This window comes from Epinephelus fuscoguttatus, linkage group LG12 (assembly GCF_011397635.1).
Source record: "Epinephelus fuscoguttatus linkage group LG12, E.fuscoguttatus.final_Chr_v1".
Classification (NCBI taxonomy): domain Eukaryota; kingdom Metazoa; phylum Chordata; class Actinopteri; order Perciformes; family Serranidae; genus Epinephelus; species Epinephelus fuscoguttatus.
The window spans coordinates 5,081,441-5,102,169 of record NC_064763.1 but is presented as its reverse complement, the minus strand read 5'-3'; the positions used below and the strand labels follow the sequence as shown (position 1 = coordinate 5,102,169).

General features: G+C 37.6%; 1 protein-coding gene across 4 annotated transcripts in view; it reads right to left on the bottom strand.

Annotated features, from left to right (window-relative positions):
* The window catches only part of LOC125897946 (protein turtle homolog B-like), a 290,905-nt gene that overhangs the window by 120,896 nt on the left and 149,280 nt on the right, over window positions 1-20,729 (bottom strand). For all 4 annotated transcript variants that reach the window (XM_049591468.1, XM_049591470.1, XM_049591469.1 and 1 more), the window contains exon 5: window positions 18,929-19,046. In XM_049591468.1, the coding sequence (XP_049447425.1) occupies window positions 18,929-19,046 (118 nt within the window). The remainder of the gene's footprint in view (window positions 1-18,928; window positions 19,047-20,729) is intronic.

Below are 20,729 nucleotides of genomic sequence, written 5' to 3'. Positions count from 1 at the left end.
GTTGTGACCATTTTACACCAGCAGGGAAGAGATATATTTAGCTTTAATAATTTCAAATGGGGAGAAACTGTTTACTTTATAGTTAGTCTTGCTAGGGGCGTGGCTCAAGGTCCAGCAGCCTGATCCAGAATGAAATACCTCAGCAACTTTTGCACATATTTTTATTGGTTTTAACACCATATAAACTGCTATACAGCATTACAAAAGAAAATGAAAAATAAAGTGTACATAGAACCTCCAAAGGAACAGGCAGTTGCAGAAGATAGAGACTTAATCAGGGCCCATCCTAAATAAATAAATAAATAAATAAAATAAATCAATCAATATGTGAATATGACTTACTTCACATGGAGTTATCAATCAAGTGGGGGTTTAGAGTCTAGCTTTTATGTATTCCAAAAAATTGATTCCAAATTCTCATAAATTTATCAGAAGAACCATTGAATGAGAGTTTGAGATGTTGCATCACTTCCCTCAACCACTGAGTCAAGCTCAGCCCCAGTACAGAGTGCAGGCGAAAGGCTGCAGGATGATAATGAAAGTACTGTTAACGTCGGAGCTTATCAATACTACGGTCTTTGGTCATTTTGCCCCGGGGCTCGTTTATTACCAGGTTTCAGTACCCATCTCTAATGTTCAGGTTATTTGGTGAACTTGTTAGCACCTTTCTAGTCTTCCCACCACTCAAAACGCTTTACCCACTACATGTCACATTCACTCATTTAAACACTGATGGCCGAGGCTACTGTACAAGGTGCCGTCTGCTAGTTAGCATAACCGCATTCACACACTAATGTAACAGCCATCGGTAGCAATATGGGTGTCAGGTCAGTATCATGCCCAAGGATACTTTGACATTACTTTGACTTTGAGCTAGGGATCAAACCACAGATATTCCTTTTAGTGGACAACCCACTCTACCTCCTGGGCCACAGCTGCCCCAGCTTTCTATATTTATTTAACAAGAAACTTGATGTAACTAAGACAGCTTTGGAGGTGTTGCATCTCTAGTGTGTAACTGCTTCTTTAAACCACTATGTCTTATTTTAAAATATCTAGATGTACCTTTGGTACCAAGAGTAAAAATTATACCCAGGGTCCGAAATTAACCCACACCAAGTGCCAGATGCAGGTAGATTTGGCATGTTTATCACGTAAGGTTATTGGCTGAACTGGCGGGTAAATATTAGAAGAAAACTCCTGCACAAAAAAAACTGATTTTTTAAAAAATGATTTTAATCATCAAAACCTGGTAGCATTAAAATCACATGAATGCTGATTGTCACCTTTCCCATTATATACAAAAGCCAGATGTTAGCAGGTGTTAGCAGGTTTTTTGTGCAATAGGAAAGTGGCTAAACTGGGGTTGTATCACTGACTTGTTCAATATTTTAAAATAACTTTGCTTTCAGATTTTGTTCTGCCTTCTTATTTATGGTAGGAAGTCAAAGGTTAGACCATTAAAATCATTATTTTTTAAATAAAATACTTATTAGGTATTCAAACTAATATCTTTTTATCTCAATGAAATGAAGTGAACCAAATATATATGTGACACAAAAAGGCAGAATATTATTATGGTCAGTAAAAAATATGCTTGGCCAGTGGATTTTTTCATCTTACAGTCCCCTTGGTTGATGAATAAAAAAAAGTCAATTGCACTAGTTATACCATCATGTTAAAATAATGAAATTTATATTAAGCTAGCTCAAAGCACCACTGTGCCTACAGCCACAGAACTGCTAACGTAGCTATGGACTCTTAGACTTGTTGAGTGGACATTAACACTTTCAATATCTTTTTCCCATAAGATGAACTTGATTAAGTACAAAAAAGAATAGCACTGGTTTGATGGCTCACATAGTTTCTGTTGTTGTTGTTGTTGTTGTTGTTGTTGTTGTTGTGGATCAATAGATCATGATCTGTGTCCTTGCTGGTGTGCAGGTCTGGTAGCTTGCTGTGTACTTTATCGATTAGTTTGAAACAACATTTCAGTTGGATAATAGTAAACCCACAAATCTGCTCCATCTTTCTTGATAAAAGAAACAATTGCTTTCTGTTTTCTCTCCCTGTACTGCTACTCTTCCAAACCACTCTATCCCCCTCCCTCTTCTTTACTTTACCTGCTCTGCTCTCTTTAAATGTACTCAGATACACTGAACTGAATGCAAACTTACAGTAAGAAAAGAATCATGGAAATACTTCGTACTCAACAAATAATTGTAGTAACCTAAATGCAGATATTATTGTCGTGTTAATTAGCTTCAAATCATTTATATGTACGCAAAAATAGACTTTTCTGCCTGTCATCATATGTTGTATATTACATTTGGAGTGTTGTGTAGTTGTCTTGCGAGTGTTCCTTCCTGCTCTTTAACCTGTCTGCTGTAGTTTAAAGGTGATAAGAATGCCCCCCTGGTGGCTGACTGCAGTGTAGGTCGAAGAAGCCACCCTCTCCATGTTAGCGGATGGGACATGGGCAAACTAAAAACTCAAAGTACACATCAAATACATTTTTCCCAAACATGGTTTATGTCATTTTAGGTAGTTTGTTTGTTTTCTGTTAATTTGGGTTTTTAGTTAGTAACTTAATGCTATAAAACAGGAATTTTTACAAAATGATTGACAACTGTGTGTGCCAATCCCTTGGCTTGCATGCAGTGGTGCTGCTCGCAATTGGTTGGCAGTGTGTATAGGCAGGAAACTTGGGTAACGCTTTAGATTACAGCCCGCAATTTACACTGTAAGTATCGGGTAGTTACGGTGTAATCTGTTGTACTAACGGTGTACCAGTGTAGTACGTACCAATACATATATGTAGGTACAGGGGAACAAGATGTTAAGTTATGGAATAAGGGGCTAACAATTCGTGAATTTACAGAGAATTTATATTATAGGTATTTTTAACTACTGGGTACCTATTCTATTATAACAGGGTATGTGCGACCTGCTGATCAATAATATGGAAGTTTGGAGGGAATTTACAGAGAACTTATACAGTAGGTATTTTTAACTACTGGCTACCTATTCTATTATAACAGGGTATGTGCGACCTGCTGATCAATAATATGGACGTTTGGAGGGAATTTACAGAGAACTTATACAGTAGGTATTTTTAACTACTGGCTACCTATTCTATTATAACAGGGTATGTGCGACCTGCTGACCAATAATATGGACGTTTGGAGGGAATTCACAGAGAACTTATACAGTAGGTATTTTTAACTACTGGGTACCTATTCTATTATAACAGGGTATGTGCGACCTACTGATCAATAATATGGACGTTTGGAGGGAATTTACAGAGAACTTATACAGTAGGTATTTTTTAGCTACTGGCTACATATTCTATTATAACAGGGTATGTGCGACCTGCTGATCAATAATATGGACGTTTGGGGGGAATTTACAGAGAACTTATACAGTAGGTATTTTTTAGCTACTGGCTACATATTCTATTATAACAGGGTATGTGCGACCTGCTGACCAATAATATGGACGTTTGGGGGGAATTTACAGAGAACTTATACAGTAGGTATTTTTAACTACTGGGTACCTATTCTATTATAACAGGGTATGTGAGACAGACTGATCAATAATATGGACGTTTGGAGGGAATTTACAGAGAACTTATACAGTAGGTATTTTTAACTACTGGGTACCTATTCTATTATAACAGGGTATGTGCGACCTACTGATCAATAATATGGACGTTTGGAGGGAATTTACAGAGAACTTATACAGTAGGTATTTTTTAGCTACTGGCTACATATTCTATTATAACAGGGTATGTGCGACCTACTGATCAATAATATGGACGTTTGGAGGGAATTTACAGAGAACTTATACAGTAGGTATTTTTTAGCTACTGGCTACCTATTCTATTATAACAGGGTATGTGCGACCTGCTGATCAATAATATGGACGTTTGGAGGGAATTTACAGAGAACTTATACAGTAGGTATTTTTAACTACTGGGTACCTATTCTATTATAACAGGGTATGTGCGACCTGCTGATCAATAATATGGACGTTTGGGGGGAATTTACAGAGAACTTATACAGTAGGTATTTTTAACTACTGGGTACCTATTCTATTATAACAGGGTATGTGCCTGCTGATCAATAATATGGACGTTTGGAGGAATTTACAGAGAACTTATACAGTAGGTATTTTTAACTACTGGGTACCTATTCTATTATAACAGGGTATGTTCGACCTGCTGATCAATAATATGGACGTTTGGAGGGAATTTACAGAGAACTTATACAGTAGGTATTTTTAACTACTGGGTACCTATTCTATTATAACAGGGTATGTTCGACCTGCTGATCAATAATATGGACGTTTGGGGGGAATTCACAGAGAACTTATACAGTAGGTATTTTTTAGCTACTGGCTACATATTCTATTATAACAGGGTATGTGCGACCTGCTGACCAATAATATGGACGTTTGGGGGGAATTTACAGAGAACTTATACAGTAGGTATTTTTTAGCTACTGGCTACCTATTCTATTATAACAGGGTATGTGCGACCTGCTGATCAATAATATGGGCGTTTGGGGGGAATTTACAGAGAATTTATACAGAAGGTATTTTTAACTACTGGGTACCTATTCTATTATAACAGGGTATGTGCGACCTGCTGATCAATAATATGGACGTTTGGGGGGAATTTACAGAGAATTTATACAGAAGGTATTTTTAACTACTGGCTACCTATTCTATTATAACAGGGTATGTGCGACCTGCTGATCAATAATATGGACGTTTGGGGGGAATTTACAGAGAACTTATACAGAAGGTATTTTTAACTACTGGCTACCTATTCTATTATAACAAGGTATATTATACCTGCTGATAAATAATATGGCGTTTGGGGAATTTACAGAGAATTTATACAGAAGGTATTTTTAACTACTGGGTACCTATTCTATTATAACAGGGTATGTGCGACCTGCTGATCAATAATATGGACGTTTGGAGGGAATTTACAGAGAATTTATACAGATGGTATTTTTAACTACTGGGTACCTATTCTATTATAACAGGGTATGTGCGACCTGGTGATTAATAATATGGACGTTTGGAGGAATATACAGACAACTTATACAGAAGGTATTTTAAACTACTTGGTACCTATTCTATTATAACAGGGTATGTGCGACCTGCTGATCAATAATATGGACGTTTGGGGGGAATTTACAGAGAACTTATACAGTAGGTATTTTTAACTACTGGGTACCTATTCTATTATAACAGGGTATGTGCGACCTGCTGATCAATAATATGGACGTTTGGGGGGAATTCACAGAGAACTTATACAGTAGGTATTTTTTAGCTACTGGCTACATATTCTATTATAACAGGGTATGTGCGACCTGCTGACCAATAATATGGACGTTTGGGGGGAATTTACAGAGAACTTATACAGTAGGTATTTTTAAGATACTGGCTACCTATTCTATTATAACAGGGTATGTGCGACCTGCTGATCAATAATATGGATGTTTGGGGGGAATTTACAGAGAATTTATACAGAAGGTATTTTTAACTACTGGCTACCTATTCTATTATAACAGGGTATGTGCGACCTGCTGATCAATAATATGGACGTTTGGAGGGAATTTACAGAGAATTTATACAGATGGTATTTTTAACTACTGGGTAGGTATTCTATTATAACAGGGTATGTGCGACCTGCTGATCAATAATATGGACGTTTGGAGGGAATTTACAGAGAATTTATACAGATGGTATTTTTAACTACTGGGTACCTATTCTATTATAACAGGGTATGTGCGACCTGTTGATTAATAATATGGACGTTTGGGGGGAATTTACAGAGAACTTATACAGAAGGTATTTTTAACTACTGGCTACCTATTCTATTATAACAGGGTATGTGCGACCTGCTGATCAATAATATGGACGTTTGGGGGGAATTTACAGAGAACTTATACAGTAGGTATTTTTAACTACTGGGTACCTATTCTATTATAACAGGGTATGTGCGACCTGCTGATCAATAATATGGACGTTTGGAGGGAATTTACAGAGAACTTATACAGTAGGTATTTTTAACTACTGGCTACCTATTCTAGTATAACAGGGTATGTGCGACCTACTGATCAATAATATGGACGTTTGGAGGGAATTTACAGAGAACTTATACAGTAGGTATTTTTAACTACTGGCTACCTATTCTATTATAACAGGGTATGTGCGACCTGCTGATCAATAATATGGACGTTTGGAGGGAATTTACAGAGAACTTATACAGTAGGTATTTTTAACTACTGGGTACCTATTCTATTATAACAGGGTATGTGCAACCTGCTGATCAATAATATGGACGTTTGGGGGGAATTCACAGAGAACTTATACAGTAGGTATTTTTTAGCTACTGGCTACATATTCTATTATAACAGGGTATGTGCGACCTGCTGACCAATAATATGGACGTTTGGGGGGAATTTACAGAGAAGTTATACAGAAGGTATTTTTAACTACGGGGTACCTATTCTATTATAACAGGGTATGTGCGACCTGCTGATCAATAATATGGGCGTTTGGGGGGAATTTACAGAGAATTTATACAGAAGGTATTTTTAACTACTGGGTACCTATTCTATTATAACAGGGTATGTGCGACCTGCTGATCAATAATATGGACGTTTGGGGGGAATTTACAGAGAATTTATACAGATGGTATTTTTAACTACTGGGTACCTATTCTATTATAACAGGGTATGTGCGACCTGCTGATCAATAATATGGACGTTTGGGGGGAATTTACAGAGAATTTATACAGTAGGTATTTTTAACTACTGGGTACCTATTCTATTATAACAGGGTATGTGCGACCTGTTGATTAATAATATGGACGTTTGGGGGGAATTTACAGAGAATTTATACAGAAGGTATTTTTAACTACTGGCTACCTATTCTATTATAACAGGGTATGTGCGACCTGCTGATCAATAATATGGACGTTTGGGGGGAATTTACAGAGAACTTATACAGTAGGTATTTTTAACTACTGGGTACCTATTCTATTATAACAGGGTATGTGCAACCTGCTGATCAATAATATGGACGTTTGGGGGGAATTCACAGAGAACTTATACAGTAGGTATTTTTTAGCTACTGGCTACATATTCTATTATAACAGGGTATGTGCGACCTGCTGACCAATAATATGGACGTTTGGAGGGAATTAACAGAGAACTTATACAGTAGGTATTTTTAACTACTGGCTACCTATTCTATTATAACAGGGTATGTGCGACCTGCTGATCAATAATATGGACGTTTGGGGGGAATTTACAGAGAATTTATACAGAAGGTATTTTTAACTACTGGCTACCTATTCTATTATAACAGGGTATGTGCGACCTGCTGATCAATAATATGGACGTTTGGAGGGAATTTACAGAGAATTTATACAGATGGTATTTTTAACTACTGGGTACCTATTCTATTATAACAGGGTATGTGCGACCTGCTGATCAATAATATGGACGTTTGGGGGGAATTTACAGAGAAGTTATACAGTAGGTATTTTTAACTACTGGTACCTATTCTATTATAACAGGGTATGTGTGACCTGTTGATTAATAATATGGACGTTTGGGGGGAATTTACAGAGAATTTATACAGAAGGTATTTTTAACTACTGGGTACCTATTCTATTATAACAGGGTATGTGCGACCTGTTGATTAATAATATGGACGTTTGGGGGGAATATACAGAGAACTTATACAGAAGGTATTTTTAACTACTGGGTACCTATTCTATTATAACAGGGTATGTGCGACCTGTTGATTAATAATATGGACGTTTGGGGGGAATATACAGAGAACTTATACAGAAGGTATTTTTAACTACTGGGTACCTATTCTATTATAACAGGGTATGTGCGACCTGCTGATCAATAATATGGACGTTTGGAGGGACTTTACAGAGAACTTATACAGTAGGTATTTTTAACTACTGGGTACCTATTCTATTATAACAGGGTATGTGCGACCTGCTGATCAATAATATGGACGTTTGGGGGGAATTTACAGAGAATTTATACAGAAGGTATTTTTAACTACTGGCTACCTATTCTATTATAACAGGGTATGTGCGACCTGCTGATCAATAATATGGACGTTTGGGGGGAATTTACAGAGAACTTATACAGAAGGTATTTTTAACTACTGGGTACCTATTCTATTATAACAGGGTATGTGCGACCTGTTGATCAATAATATGGGCGTTTAGGGGGAATTTACAGAGAATTTATACAGAAGGTATTTTTAACTACTGGGTACCTATTCTATTATAACAGGGTATGTGCGACCTGTTGATCAATAATATGGGCGTTTGGGGGGAATTTACAGAGAATTTATACAGAAGGTATTTTTAACTACTGGGTACCTATTCTATTATAACAGGGTATGTGCGACCTGCTGATCAATAATATGGACGTTTGGGGGGAATTTACAGAGAATTTATACAGAAGGTATTTTTAACTACTGGCTACCTATTCTATTATAACAGGGTATGTGCGACCTGCTGATCAATAATATGGCGTTTGGAGGGAATTTACAGAGAATTTATACAGAAGGTATTTTTAACTACTGGGTACCTATTCTATTATAACAGGGTATGTGCGACCTGCTGATCAATAATATGGACGTTTGGGGGGAATTTACAGAGAACTTATACAGAAGGTATTTTTAACTACTGGGTACCTATTCTATTATAACAGGGTATGTGCGACCTGCTGATCAATAATATGGACGTTTGGGGGGAATTTACAGAGAACTTATACAGTAGGTATTTTTAACTACTGGGTACCTATTCTATTATAACAGGGTATGTGCGACCTGCTGATCAATAATATGGACGTTTGGGGGTAATTCACAGAGAACTTATACAGTAGGTATTTTTAACTACTGGGTACTTATTCTATTATCACAAGGTACAGTATGACAATAAAACTGAAAATTCAGAGGGAAGATGGAGGGAAGACTTCAGCAGTAAGTAATAAATCAGATGTGATTTTATTTCAAAATGACCTAATTACAAACAAACAGTCAATCTACATTGTTCCCTTATATTTTCAGTTTGAAAACAAAACCATTCATACGGTCAATAAAAAAACATTTTGTTAATAATAAAAAACGAATGTAGCCTAATCTCAACAGTGACTGCGCTAGCCGGTGGGACCGCGGCTGAACCGCTTCCAATGTTCATTCATTCATTCAATCTCAAGTTCAATGTGTGTGTGTGTGTGTGTGTGTGTGTGTGTGTTTAGCAAAGCCACTTATAACTGGCGACACAGTGCAGCAGCAGCAGTGCAGCAAAAAAAAAAAAGGCATTATGAAAAGCCGACAAATAGGCTAGTGTTAATTAACTGACATGAGACACTGGAGAGGTTGTCAGTCCTATTCTATAGTTTGTAATATTTTTTTTAATTTTATCATAACTTCTCAGAAATTACTCAAATGCATTTTTGTGTGCTTCTGAGCACACGGGCAGCATAAACAATGAAGTTACATATAACGGTCTGGCCGTTGAGGCGTTTGGAGGGGCGCTGTAATCTGGCGGTCCTAGTGATACAGCGTTCCTTTGTGAGACAGTCAGGTGTCTTTCCTGTAGCTCATTTAAGTGTTTATTGGCCTCATCTACCAACAACTCTAATTCCATCAGGTTGAATTTCACTTTGCGCTTTCTCTCCAAACTCGCCATGCTGCAAACCATAAAACACGCAAAACCCTCATTTAAATAGGGTGTCTCCAACACGTTTGCACCTGTTGTCATTTGCGCAAGCACTCTTAGTAAATCACCCGCAAACCGTGGTTCAGCCCCACACGCAAAATTCTAGATTGCACAGGCAAATTTATACACGCAAATTGGGATCTGAGTAGATCCGGCCCATAGTGTTTTGTTTTGGGATTTTTTCACCCCCTTCTTCCTCTTCTAAGAAAGAAGGTGGAAGAAGGCCATTTTTCTATTAATTCAGAATTATTAAAACATTGTATAATTTAAATCTGTCCTGCAAATATTGTCATTATTTATTTATTTATTTTAATTTATTGGCAGCAGGCCAAGCAAAAAACCCCAGGCAGCCCTCTCCCCGGCAATACTTTCCAGCTCCTCCTGGGGGACCCCAAGGCGTTCCCAGGCCAGATGAAGACGAGATGTTGTGTATAAGGAAATAGAAAAAGCTCTCCGCTCGCCCACACTTTGGCGTACGCTGGTAAGATGAGGCAGCGAACCTAACCTGTATCCTGCTAACCAGAGAGATGTAGATGGCACTGCTGTTAACCTACTTTACAGCAAACATACAGTGGGTAATAATGTGAATATATTTACTGGCACAAAACAGTTTGGTTTGTGGCTCATGTCAAATGTAGCGTTAACTAAACAAATGAAAGGTGTTGGAGTGTTAGCTCGCTAATCATTTACTAGCTACCCGACGTTCACACACCCACGCTGTGCGTCCAGCTAAAAGAGCAAAGCGTTAACGTTACCCTGCAGCTTTTACAACCTGACACATGATTGCTCTAATAGAATTTAAAGTGTCATTACATTCAATGCAATAGGATATAATGCATGTGGGTTTGTATCTTACAGACACAGAAACATGTTCAGCTGATTTTATTCACATAGGAACTCTCAGTAAGCTAATCTGCTAACGTTACTGTCCTGTCATGCACTACAGCACTGAAGTTAGCTTGCGACTCGTCGCATCCAATTCAGGATGAAAGGAAAAGTTTAGGGCAACATAAATAATGATATTTAGCGGTGGATTCTCCATTTTTGCACCACTTATACTTATTAAAGTGTTAGTGTTATACATCGTAGCAAAGGTCTTAACGCTGTTAAACACAGTTTAAGAATTTTGAAACCTTTATTTTGCTTATGAAAAAAGGGTGATTTCACTGATATTTATGAATCAAAAACCACTAACGTTATACTTGTCAAATCTAGACTAAATTACTAAGGACACTTACTAAGACTCACTAAATCACAGTTTAAAATTTGTGAAACCTTTATTCTTTTGAACCATTAATAATGTTTCCCAGAACTTTCACTTAATTAGGAATCGGAAGCTACAAATCAGAAGCTAACTTTAGTGTTGATACTGCGCTGGCTAAACTTTCCTCCTTTGAACTTATATACACTTATTATTGCTTTGCTGCTGATTAGCAGCATATCAAACATGTCCTATGCTGCATTTAGGTTTTGTCAGTAAAATAAAATTAAAGGGAAAGTTACTCATGCTGCTGGTTTCATGGCTTATTGCTAGATGACTACTGTTGTTGCAAGCTTGTTCCACACGGTAATTGGAAATTAACTGCAACTTTTCCATTATTAATGTGCTACATATTTGTAATGGCCTGTTGACAAACTAGAAACTAGGCGCTGATTTTAGTTAGTGATACAGTATTTCTTGTATAGCCTTACGTAGACCATTAATATTGTATTTATTCACATCTAGAGTGCCAGCGATGATGGCTTTGCGGCTGTGCGACCAACAGTCTGATGGCTTCTCACCAACTGGGAGACATCATCGCTGTCTGAAATCCAGATATCTCAGACTATAAATTATGGTTAAGAGACTGAAACTAACAGTTTTTCTCTATAGGTTCAACATATGGCCAAGGTGCACCAGCTTCTTTCCCCTCATCTCAACCTCAACCCTGTCATCTTCATCAGGAGTGGAAAGGAAGATGAAAAAGAAGGACAAAATGAAGCAATGCAAGAAAAACTAAGAAATAAAGAATTAAATGCTATCAGTTTACTTATTTTGAAATAAGAAGTATGTTAACTAAAGGCTTTAAGTTAAGGGTGTAATATTTTGTTTTTTATATGATATACAATGTACAACTGACATTTAGTATTATAGCCCACATACCCTGTACTTACCCCGTAACTAAATGTAACTATGGGGAACTATTAGCGCTTTAGAATACAGCCCGCATACCCTGTACTTACCCTATAACTTAATGTAACTACGGGGAACTATTTTAGTGCTTTGGCATACAGCCCACATACCCTGTACTTACCCTGTAACTAAATGTAACTACGGGGAACAATTAGCACTTTTATAGCTGTATTTACCCTGTAACTAAATGTAAACAAGAGGAAAACTACCACTGCATATATCACTTGTTCTGGAAATACAGAGAACAATGTGAGATGTTTGTTTTGATTTTACTTGCCTCAAAACATGGAAGAACAAACTGTAAATTAACTGCACAGTAAGCTGTCAGTAAAGTATATCAACCATATGCATTGTGTTTTATCTTGCTATATTTGTATGTATTTCCTGGGATGAAAGGAGAGCGTGCACAGAGCTGGAAAAAGGTGAGCTTGCATGTTGAGGAGCCGTAATGCTGGACGAACACAACTGCCAGGGAGCAGACCTTCAACATTTTAATGACTTCAAAATTGTCAGTGTGTTTACACCAAAACACAAGTGAGTCACATCTAGGGTGGGTGAATTCTGTCTGCCGACGGCAAGCGGCGTCAGAAGTCAAGTAATGTAATGCTGGTGAGGTGAGCGACAGCTGAGACGGTCTTCAGACGCCAACAGTATCCATGACAACATACTGTCACCTGGACCTTTGTTCCAAAGTAAACGCACAAATGTACCCTGTAGTTGTATAGGCTACCCGCTGAAAATATAAGGGAACAATGTAGATTGACTGTTTGTTTGTAATTAGGTCATTTTGAAATAAAATCACATCTGATATATTACTTGCTGCAGAAGTCATCACTCCATCTTCCCTCCGAATTTTCAGTTTTATTGTCATACTGTACCCTGTGATAATAGAATAAGTACCCAGTAGTTAAAAATACCTACTGTATAAGTTCTCTGTGAATTACCCCCAAACGTCCATATTATTGATCAGCAGGTCGCACATACCCTGTTATAATAGAATAGGTACCCAGTAGTTAAAAATACCTACTGTATAAGTTCTCTGTAAATTCCCCCCAAACGTCCATATTATTGATCAGCAGGTCGCACATACCCTGTTATAATAGAATAGGTACCCAGTAGTTAAAAATACCTACTGTATAAATTCTCTGTAAATTCCCCCCAAAATTCCATATTATTGATCAGGAGGTCGCACATACCCTGTTATAATAGAATAGGTACCCAGTAGTTAAAAATACCTACTGTATAAATTCTCTGTAAATTCCCCCCAAAATTCCATATTATTGATCAGCAGGTCGCACATACCCTGTTATACTAGAATAGGCACCCAGTAGTTAAAAATACCTACTGTATAAGTTCTCTGTAAATTCCCCCCAAACTTCCATATTATTGATCAGCAGGTCGCACATATCCTGTTATAATAGAATAGGTACCCAGTAGTTAAAAATACCTACTGTATAAATTCTCTGTAAATTCCCCCCAAACTTCCATATTATTGATCAGCAGGTCGCACATACCCTGTTATAATAGAATAGGTAGCCAGTAGTTAAAAATACCTACTGTATAAATTCTCTGTAAATTCCCCCCAAACTTCCATATTATTGATCAGCAGGTCGCACATACCCTGTTATAATAGAATAGGTACCCAGTAGTTAAAAATACCTACTGTATAAGTTCTCTGTAAATTCCCCCCAAACGTCCATATTATTGATCAGGAGGTCGCACATACCCTGTTATACTAGAATAGGCACCCAGTAGTTAAAAATACCTACTGTATAAGTTCTCTGTAAATTCCCTCCAAACGTCCATATTATTGATCAGTAGGTCGCACATACCCTGTTATAATAGAATAGGTACCCAGTAGTTAAAAATACCTACTGTATAAGTTCTCTGTAAATTCCCCCCAAACGTCCATATTATTGATCAGCAGGTCACACATACCCTGTTATAATAGAATAGGTACCCAGTAGTTAAAAATACCTACTGTATAAGTTCTCTGTAAGTTAGCTCAAAACGTCCATATTATTGATCAGCAGGTCACACATACCCTGTTATAATAGAATAGGTACCCAGTAGTTAAAAATACCTACTGTATAAGTTCTCTGTAAATTCCCCCCAAACGTCCATATTATTGATCAGCAGGTCGCACATACCCTGTTATAATAGAATAGGTACCCAGTAGTTAAAAATACCTACTGTATAAGTTCTCTGTAAATTCCCCCCAAACGTCCATATTATTGATCAGCAGGTCGCACATACCCTGTTATAATAGAATAGGTAGCCAGTAGTTAAAAATACCTACTGTATAAGTTCTCTGTAAATTCCCCCCAAACGTCCATATTATTGATCAGCAGGTCCCACATCCCCTGTTATAATAGAATATGTAACGTGTCGTTAAAAATACCTACTGTATAAGTTCTCTGTAAATTCCCCCCAAACGTCCATATTATTGATCAGCAGGTCGCACATACCCTGTTATAATAGAATAGGTACCCAGTAGTTAAAAATACCTACTGTATAAGTTCTCTGTAAATTCCCCCCAAACGTCCATATTATTGATCAGCAGGTCACACATACCCTGTTATAATAGAATAGGTACCCAGTAGTTAAAAATACCTACTGTATAAGTTCTCTGTAAATTCCCTCCAAACGTCCATATTATTGATCAGCAGGTCGCACATACCCTGTTATAATAGAATAGGTAGCCAGTAGTTAAAAATACCTACTGTATAAGTTCTCTGTAAATTCCCCCCAAACGTCCATATTATTGGTCAGTAGGTCGCACATACCCTGTTATAATAGAATAGGTAGCCAGTAGTTAAAAATACCTTCTGTATAAGTTCTCTGTAAATTCCCCCCAAACGTCCATATTATTGGTCAGCAGGTCGCACATACCCTGTTATAATAGAATAGGTAGCCAGTAGTTAAAAATACCTACTGTATAAGTTCTCTGTAAATTCCCTCCAAACGTCCATATTATTGATCAGCAGGTCGCACATACCCTGTTATAATAGAATAAGTACCCAGTAGTTAAAAATACCTACTGTATAAATTCTCTGTAAATTCCCTCCAAACGTCCATATTATTGATCAGCAGGTCGCACATACCCTGTTATAATAGAATAGGTAACCAGTAGTTAAAAAAACATACTGTATAAATTCTCTGTAAATTCACCACAAACGTCCATATTATTGATCAGCAGGTCGCACATATCCTGTTATAATAGAATAAGTACCCAGTAGTTAAAAATACCTACTGTATAAATTCTCTGTAAATTCCCTCCAAACGTCCATATTATTGATCAGCAGGTCGCACATATCCTGTTATAATAGAATAAGTACCCAGTAGTTAAAAATACCTACTGTATAAATTCTCTGTAAATTCCCTCCAAACGTCCATATTATTGATCAGCAGGTCGCACATATCCTGTTATAATAGAATAAGTACCCAGTAGTTAAAAATACCTACTGTATAAATTCTCTGTAAATTCCCTCCAAACGTCCATATTATTGATCAGCAGGTCGCACATACCCTGTTATAATAGAATAGGTACCCAGTAGTTAAAAATACCTACTGTATAAATTCTCTGTAAATTCCCTCCAAACGTCCATATTATTGATCAGCAGGTCGCACATATCCTGTTATAATAGAATAAGTACCCAGTAGTTAAAAATACCTACTGTATAAATTCTCTGTAAATTCCCTCCAAACGTCCATATTATTGATCAGCAGGTCGCACATACCCTGTTATAATAGAATAAGTACCCAGTAGTTAAAAATACCTACTGTATAAATTCTCTGTAAATTCCCTCCAAACGTCCATATTATTGATCAGCAGGTCGCACATACCCTGTTATAATAGAATAGGTACCCAGTAGTTAAAAATACCTACTGTATAAATTCTCTGTAAATTCCCCCCAAACGTCCATATTATTGATCAGCAGGTCGCACATACCCTGTTATAATAGAATAGGTAGTAGTTAAAAATACCTACTGTATAAATTCTCTGTAAATTCCTCCAAACGTCCATATTATTGATCAGCAGGTCGCACATACCCTGTTATAATAGAATAGGTACCAGTAGTTAAAAATACCTACTGTATAAATTCTCTGTAAATTCCTCAAACGTCCATATTATTGATCAGCAGGTCGCACATACCCTGTTATAATAGAATAGGTACCCAGTAGTTAAAAATACCTACTGTATAAATTCTCTGTAAATTCCCTCCAAACGTCCATATTATTGATCAGCAGGTCGCACATACCCTGTTATAATAGAATAGGTACCCAGTAGTTAAAAATACCTACTGTATAAATTCTCTGTAAATTCCCTCCAAACTTCCATATTATTGATCAGCAGGTCACACATACCCTGTTATAATAGAATAAGTACCCAGTAGTTAAAAATACCTACTGTATAAATTCTCTGTAAATTCCCTCCAAACGTCCATATTATTGATCAGCAGGTCGCACATACCCTGTTATACTAGAATAGGTACCCAGTAGTTAAAAATACCTACTGTATAAGTTCTCTGTAAATTCCCCCCAAACGTCCATATTATTGATCAGTAGGTCGCACATACCCTGTTATAATAGAATAGGTACCCAGTAGTTAAAAATACCTACTGTATAAATTCTCTGTAAATTCCCCCCAAACGTCCATATTATTGATCAGTAGGTCGCACATACCCTGTTATAATAGAATAGGTACCCAGTAGTTAAAAATACCTACTGTATAAGTTCTCTGTAAATTCCCCCCAAACGTCCATATTATTGATCAGCAGGTCGCACATACCCTGTTATAATAGAATAGGTACCCAGTAGTTAAAAATACCTACTGTATAAATTCTCTGTAAATTCCCCCCAAACGTCCATATTATTGATCAGCAGGTCGCACATACCCTGTTATAATAGAATAGGTAGCCAGTAGTTAAAAATACCTACTGTATAAGTTCTCTGTAAATTCCCCCCAAACGTCCATATTATTGATCAGCAGGTCGCACATACCCTGTTATAATAGAATAGGTACCCAGTAGTTAAAAATACCTACTGTATAAATTCTCTGTAAATTCCCCCCAAACGTCCATATTATTGATCAGCAGGTCGCACATACCCTGTTATAATAGAATAGGTACCCAGTAGTTAAAAATACCTACTGTATAAGTTCTCTGTAAATTCCCCCCAAACGTCCATATTATTGATCAGCAGGTCGCACATACCCTGTTATAATAGAATAGGTACCCAGTAGTTAAAAATACCTACTGTATAAATTCTCTGTAAATTCCCCCCAAACGTCCATATTATTGATCAGCAGGTCGCACATACCCTGTTATAATAGAATAGGTAGCCAGTAGTTAAAAATACCTACTGTATAAGTTCTCTGTAAATTCCCCCCAAACGTCCATATTATTGATCAGTAGGTCGCACATACCCTGTTATAATAGAATAGGTACCCAGTAGTTAAAAATACCTACTGTATAAGTTCTCTGTAAATTCCCCCCAAACGTCCATATTATTGATCAGCAGGTCGCACATACCCTGTTATAATAGAATAGGTACCCAGTAGTTAAAAATACCTACTGTATAAATTCTCTGTAAATTCACAAATTGTTAGCCCCTTATTCCATAACTTAACATCTTGTTCCCCTGTACCTACATATATGTATTGGTACGTACTACACTGGTACACCGTTAGTACAACAGATTACACCGTAACTACCCGATAGTTACGGTGTAAATTGCGGGCTGTAATCTAAAGCGTTACCGAAACTTGATACCACTAAGATCACTACTGCACAGACTCTGGCTCCAAATGACGTCAACAGAGCAAGATGGCAGCAGCCGTATCAGGGATATTTTAGCTTCCCTTCTGTACAGTGAGGGTAAGTGGAGACGTGTTATCCATCTTTATATACAGTCTATGAGGCAGCACAGTGTCCAGAGTGATACGTAGAGTGAAATAGAATGCTGAGCTGATATCATCAAGATAGTCTTACCAGACTACATTTCTCCCACGTACCAAAAGAATGTAGTCATTCTGCTCGATCTATCCTAACACATTGCATTGTGGGATTTTGGTGTACTTGTTTTTGACAAGTTTTCGAGGAAAGTCATATTTTTTTATGCATGGGACAGCAAACAACCCAGAATTACTAGAAGCGAAAGAGAACATCAACATTAAGTTATATTTGTGCCATAAACTGCACAAATTAGGAAAGTACTGTATGGAAAATGTTCTGTATCCCAAGAGGGAAGCCTCCCTCAAAATAGTCAAAATAGATCAACATCCTGTTATCTGGGTGGACCCCTGGTGGACAGTTTTGAACACTGGTTCAAAAGCTTATCTTCATATTTATTATCTATTGATTTATTTCTTTATTGTCCAGCTCTGTCATAAATTAGGGGTCAGTTTGATGTGTGCTTAGTTTTAGTATGAGACTTGGTGGCGGAGCTGCAGACTGAAGAAAACTGCAATACAGTAAACACCATAATCTTTCAGAGGAAGAATTCATAAACAAATGTACAGTCTCTTTTCATGATCCCGTGCAGCTGATGAATAACACTTATTAAATCCTGCATTGACACAGTCTTGCCTTTATACTGCACAGACATCTGACATTACTAGTTACAAGAGATAACTTTGCGTAGCATGGCTTTGTGTTATACCGCTGGTAGCTGCTAGTAGTTTCTGCCTGGAATGTCATGTGTTATGTTCTCTTGCTGGAGATGACAGATGTCTATCAACAGTTCCAACAACACTATTTCACTAAAATATATTCACATTTCTTGAAAGGTACTCCATATCACATTCATACCCCTCTAAAAAAGGTTAAATGTTGCTTCCCTTTATCCACTTTATCTTTTTCCTTTATCCTTTAACCGCTTTATCAAATACCGTCATGTGTGTGGCCAATAACAACATGTATACATATACTGCACTTCTATGGACAAAGCTACACATACAGTTCACATGTACCCACCTTGCACTAGCAGCCGTGTAGTGTGAATGACCTCTCCCTGGGGGCTGAAGGCTCGACACGTGTAGGCCCCACGGTCCTCCCGGGTGATGGATAGCACCGTCAAACTCCCATCAGACACCTTAACACACACAAACACACACATACACATAAACATTTACATATTTGAAGTCTAATTTTTCGGTGGACATCTGTAACAACAGATCTTAAACTTTGGTCTTCCAAAGAACGTTCTTTTAATCTGCTGAGTCACTGTGTGGCCACCTGCATTTACATACAATACAGACACAGACACAGACACACGCACACGTTAAATAAAGAAATAATAAAGTTGTAAAAAATTAAACAAATAAATGGGTCTGCAGGCAATTTTATGTGTACTGCACATTTCAGGTACAGATGCAGTTCAAAGTGCTTTATACCAGTGGTTCCCAACTGGTGGGTCACAGTCGCAGCTCCATTCTGAATTGACCGCAAGTGACGTGTGAAGTTTCTTACTCTAGAGTTAGTGACTAACAGACAGACAGATACTTTACAGAGACAGCAAACTAACTCGACGGCATGGCCAAATGCAAGTATGATGCTAAATATATTAAACTGTGCAGACTGTGTGACAAATCTGGACCTTGTGGCTTGACCAGTTGAAAACCACTGCTTTATACAATACAAGATGAAGTAAGGAATCAGATCAACATTTTATTTTATTTTCTATCTAACCACAAAGCAAGGAATATCTGTCTATCTGTATGTATGTGTATGGGCCCTTTGTATATCTGGAGATTCCTTCATCCTATCTACTTCACACTTTGTGGCTGCATCGCTGGGGACCCAAGAACATGCATACACTGTTGAATTTGGTGCAATTTGGACATGTGACATGTTCAATATTAATAAACTTTGAATGAACTAACAAGCAGCAGTCTGTGGCTCTGTACAACAAGAGAGTTGAGCATGTTGTCTGCAGTTCAGTATTGCTGCTCGATGCTGGATATACTCATGCTATAACCAATCTCTGCCTCACTTACCTGGAGTCAACGAGCACAGGAACGGGGACAGCCCCACTCTGCCATTGCAGCTCAAAGTGTGTAAGTTTGTCATACTAACTCAAAACAATAATAATGTTACTGCTAGCAAAATGCTTTCTTCAAAGACAGCTACTAATATGCCTATTTCAGAATTAACACCTCTGCTAAGTACAGTATATTTCACCAGTGTTTCTGGCTACCAGTAGCTTTGACTTTTGTGTATTTTTCAAGGGCAAATTTAGTGTTACAGGGGCTCCAGACACAAGGCATTTTGCTTTACTTTGTCACCCTTTGTGTAACTGGGAATGTTGGTGTTGGCAGTGGTAGAAGAAAAAGGGAATTCCAGCACACTGTCCTATGGACCTTTTTTCACAGCAGACATTTTGACTTGTGTCAGTAGAAAAAGCACAGGTGAAATTGATAACATTAAGGATGGCTGAGTTCCATTCAGTGTCCCAGTAAGCTAGTAACATTTAACCAACATGGACAATACCAGGGTCTCCCCTAAGTGGAACGCAGCTGTCATTAGTGTCATTGAACACACCTGTGTTGCTCCTACTCTGACGTGTCAAAATGTCTGCCGTGAAAAAGGTCTATTAATTGCAATAAACTTCATTAAGCACGCAGGTACTGGCAGATGTAGAAGACAGTGTTTCCTATACATTGACGAGACCATGGCGGCCGCGGAGCTGTGGAAACATCCTGAAGTCCAGGCCTGGAGTGGCTGGTCTGACGTTTGGGCCATGAGGGCCGGTGTTCAGTTTTTTTTTTTTTTTCTT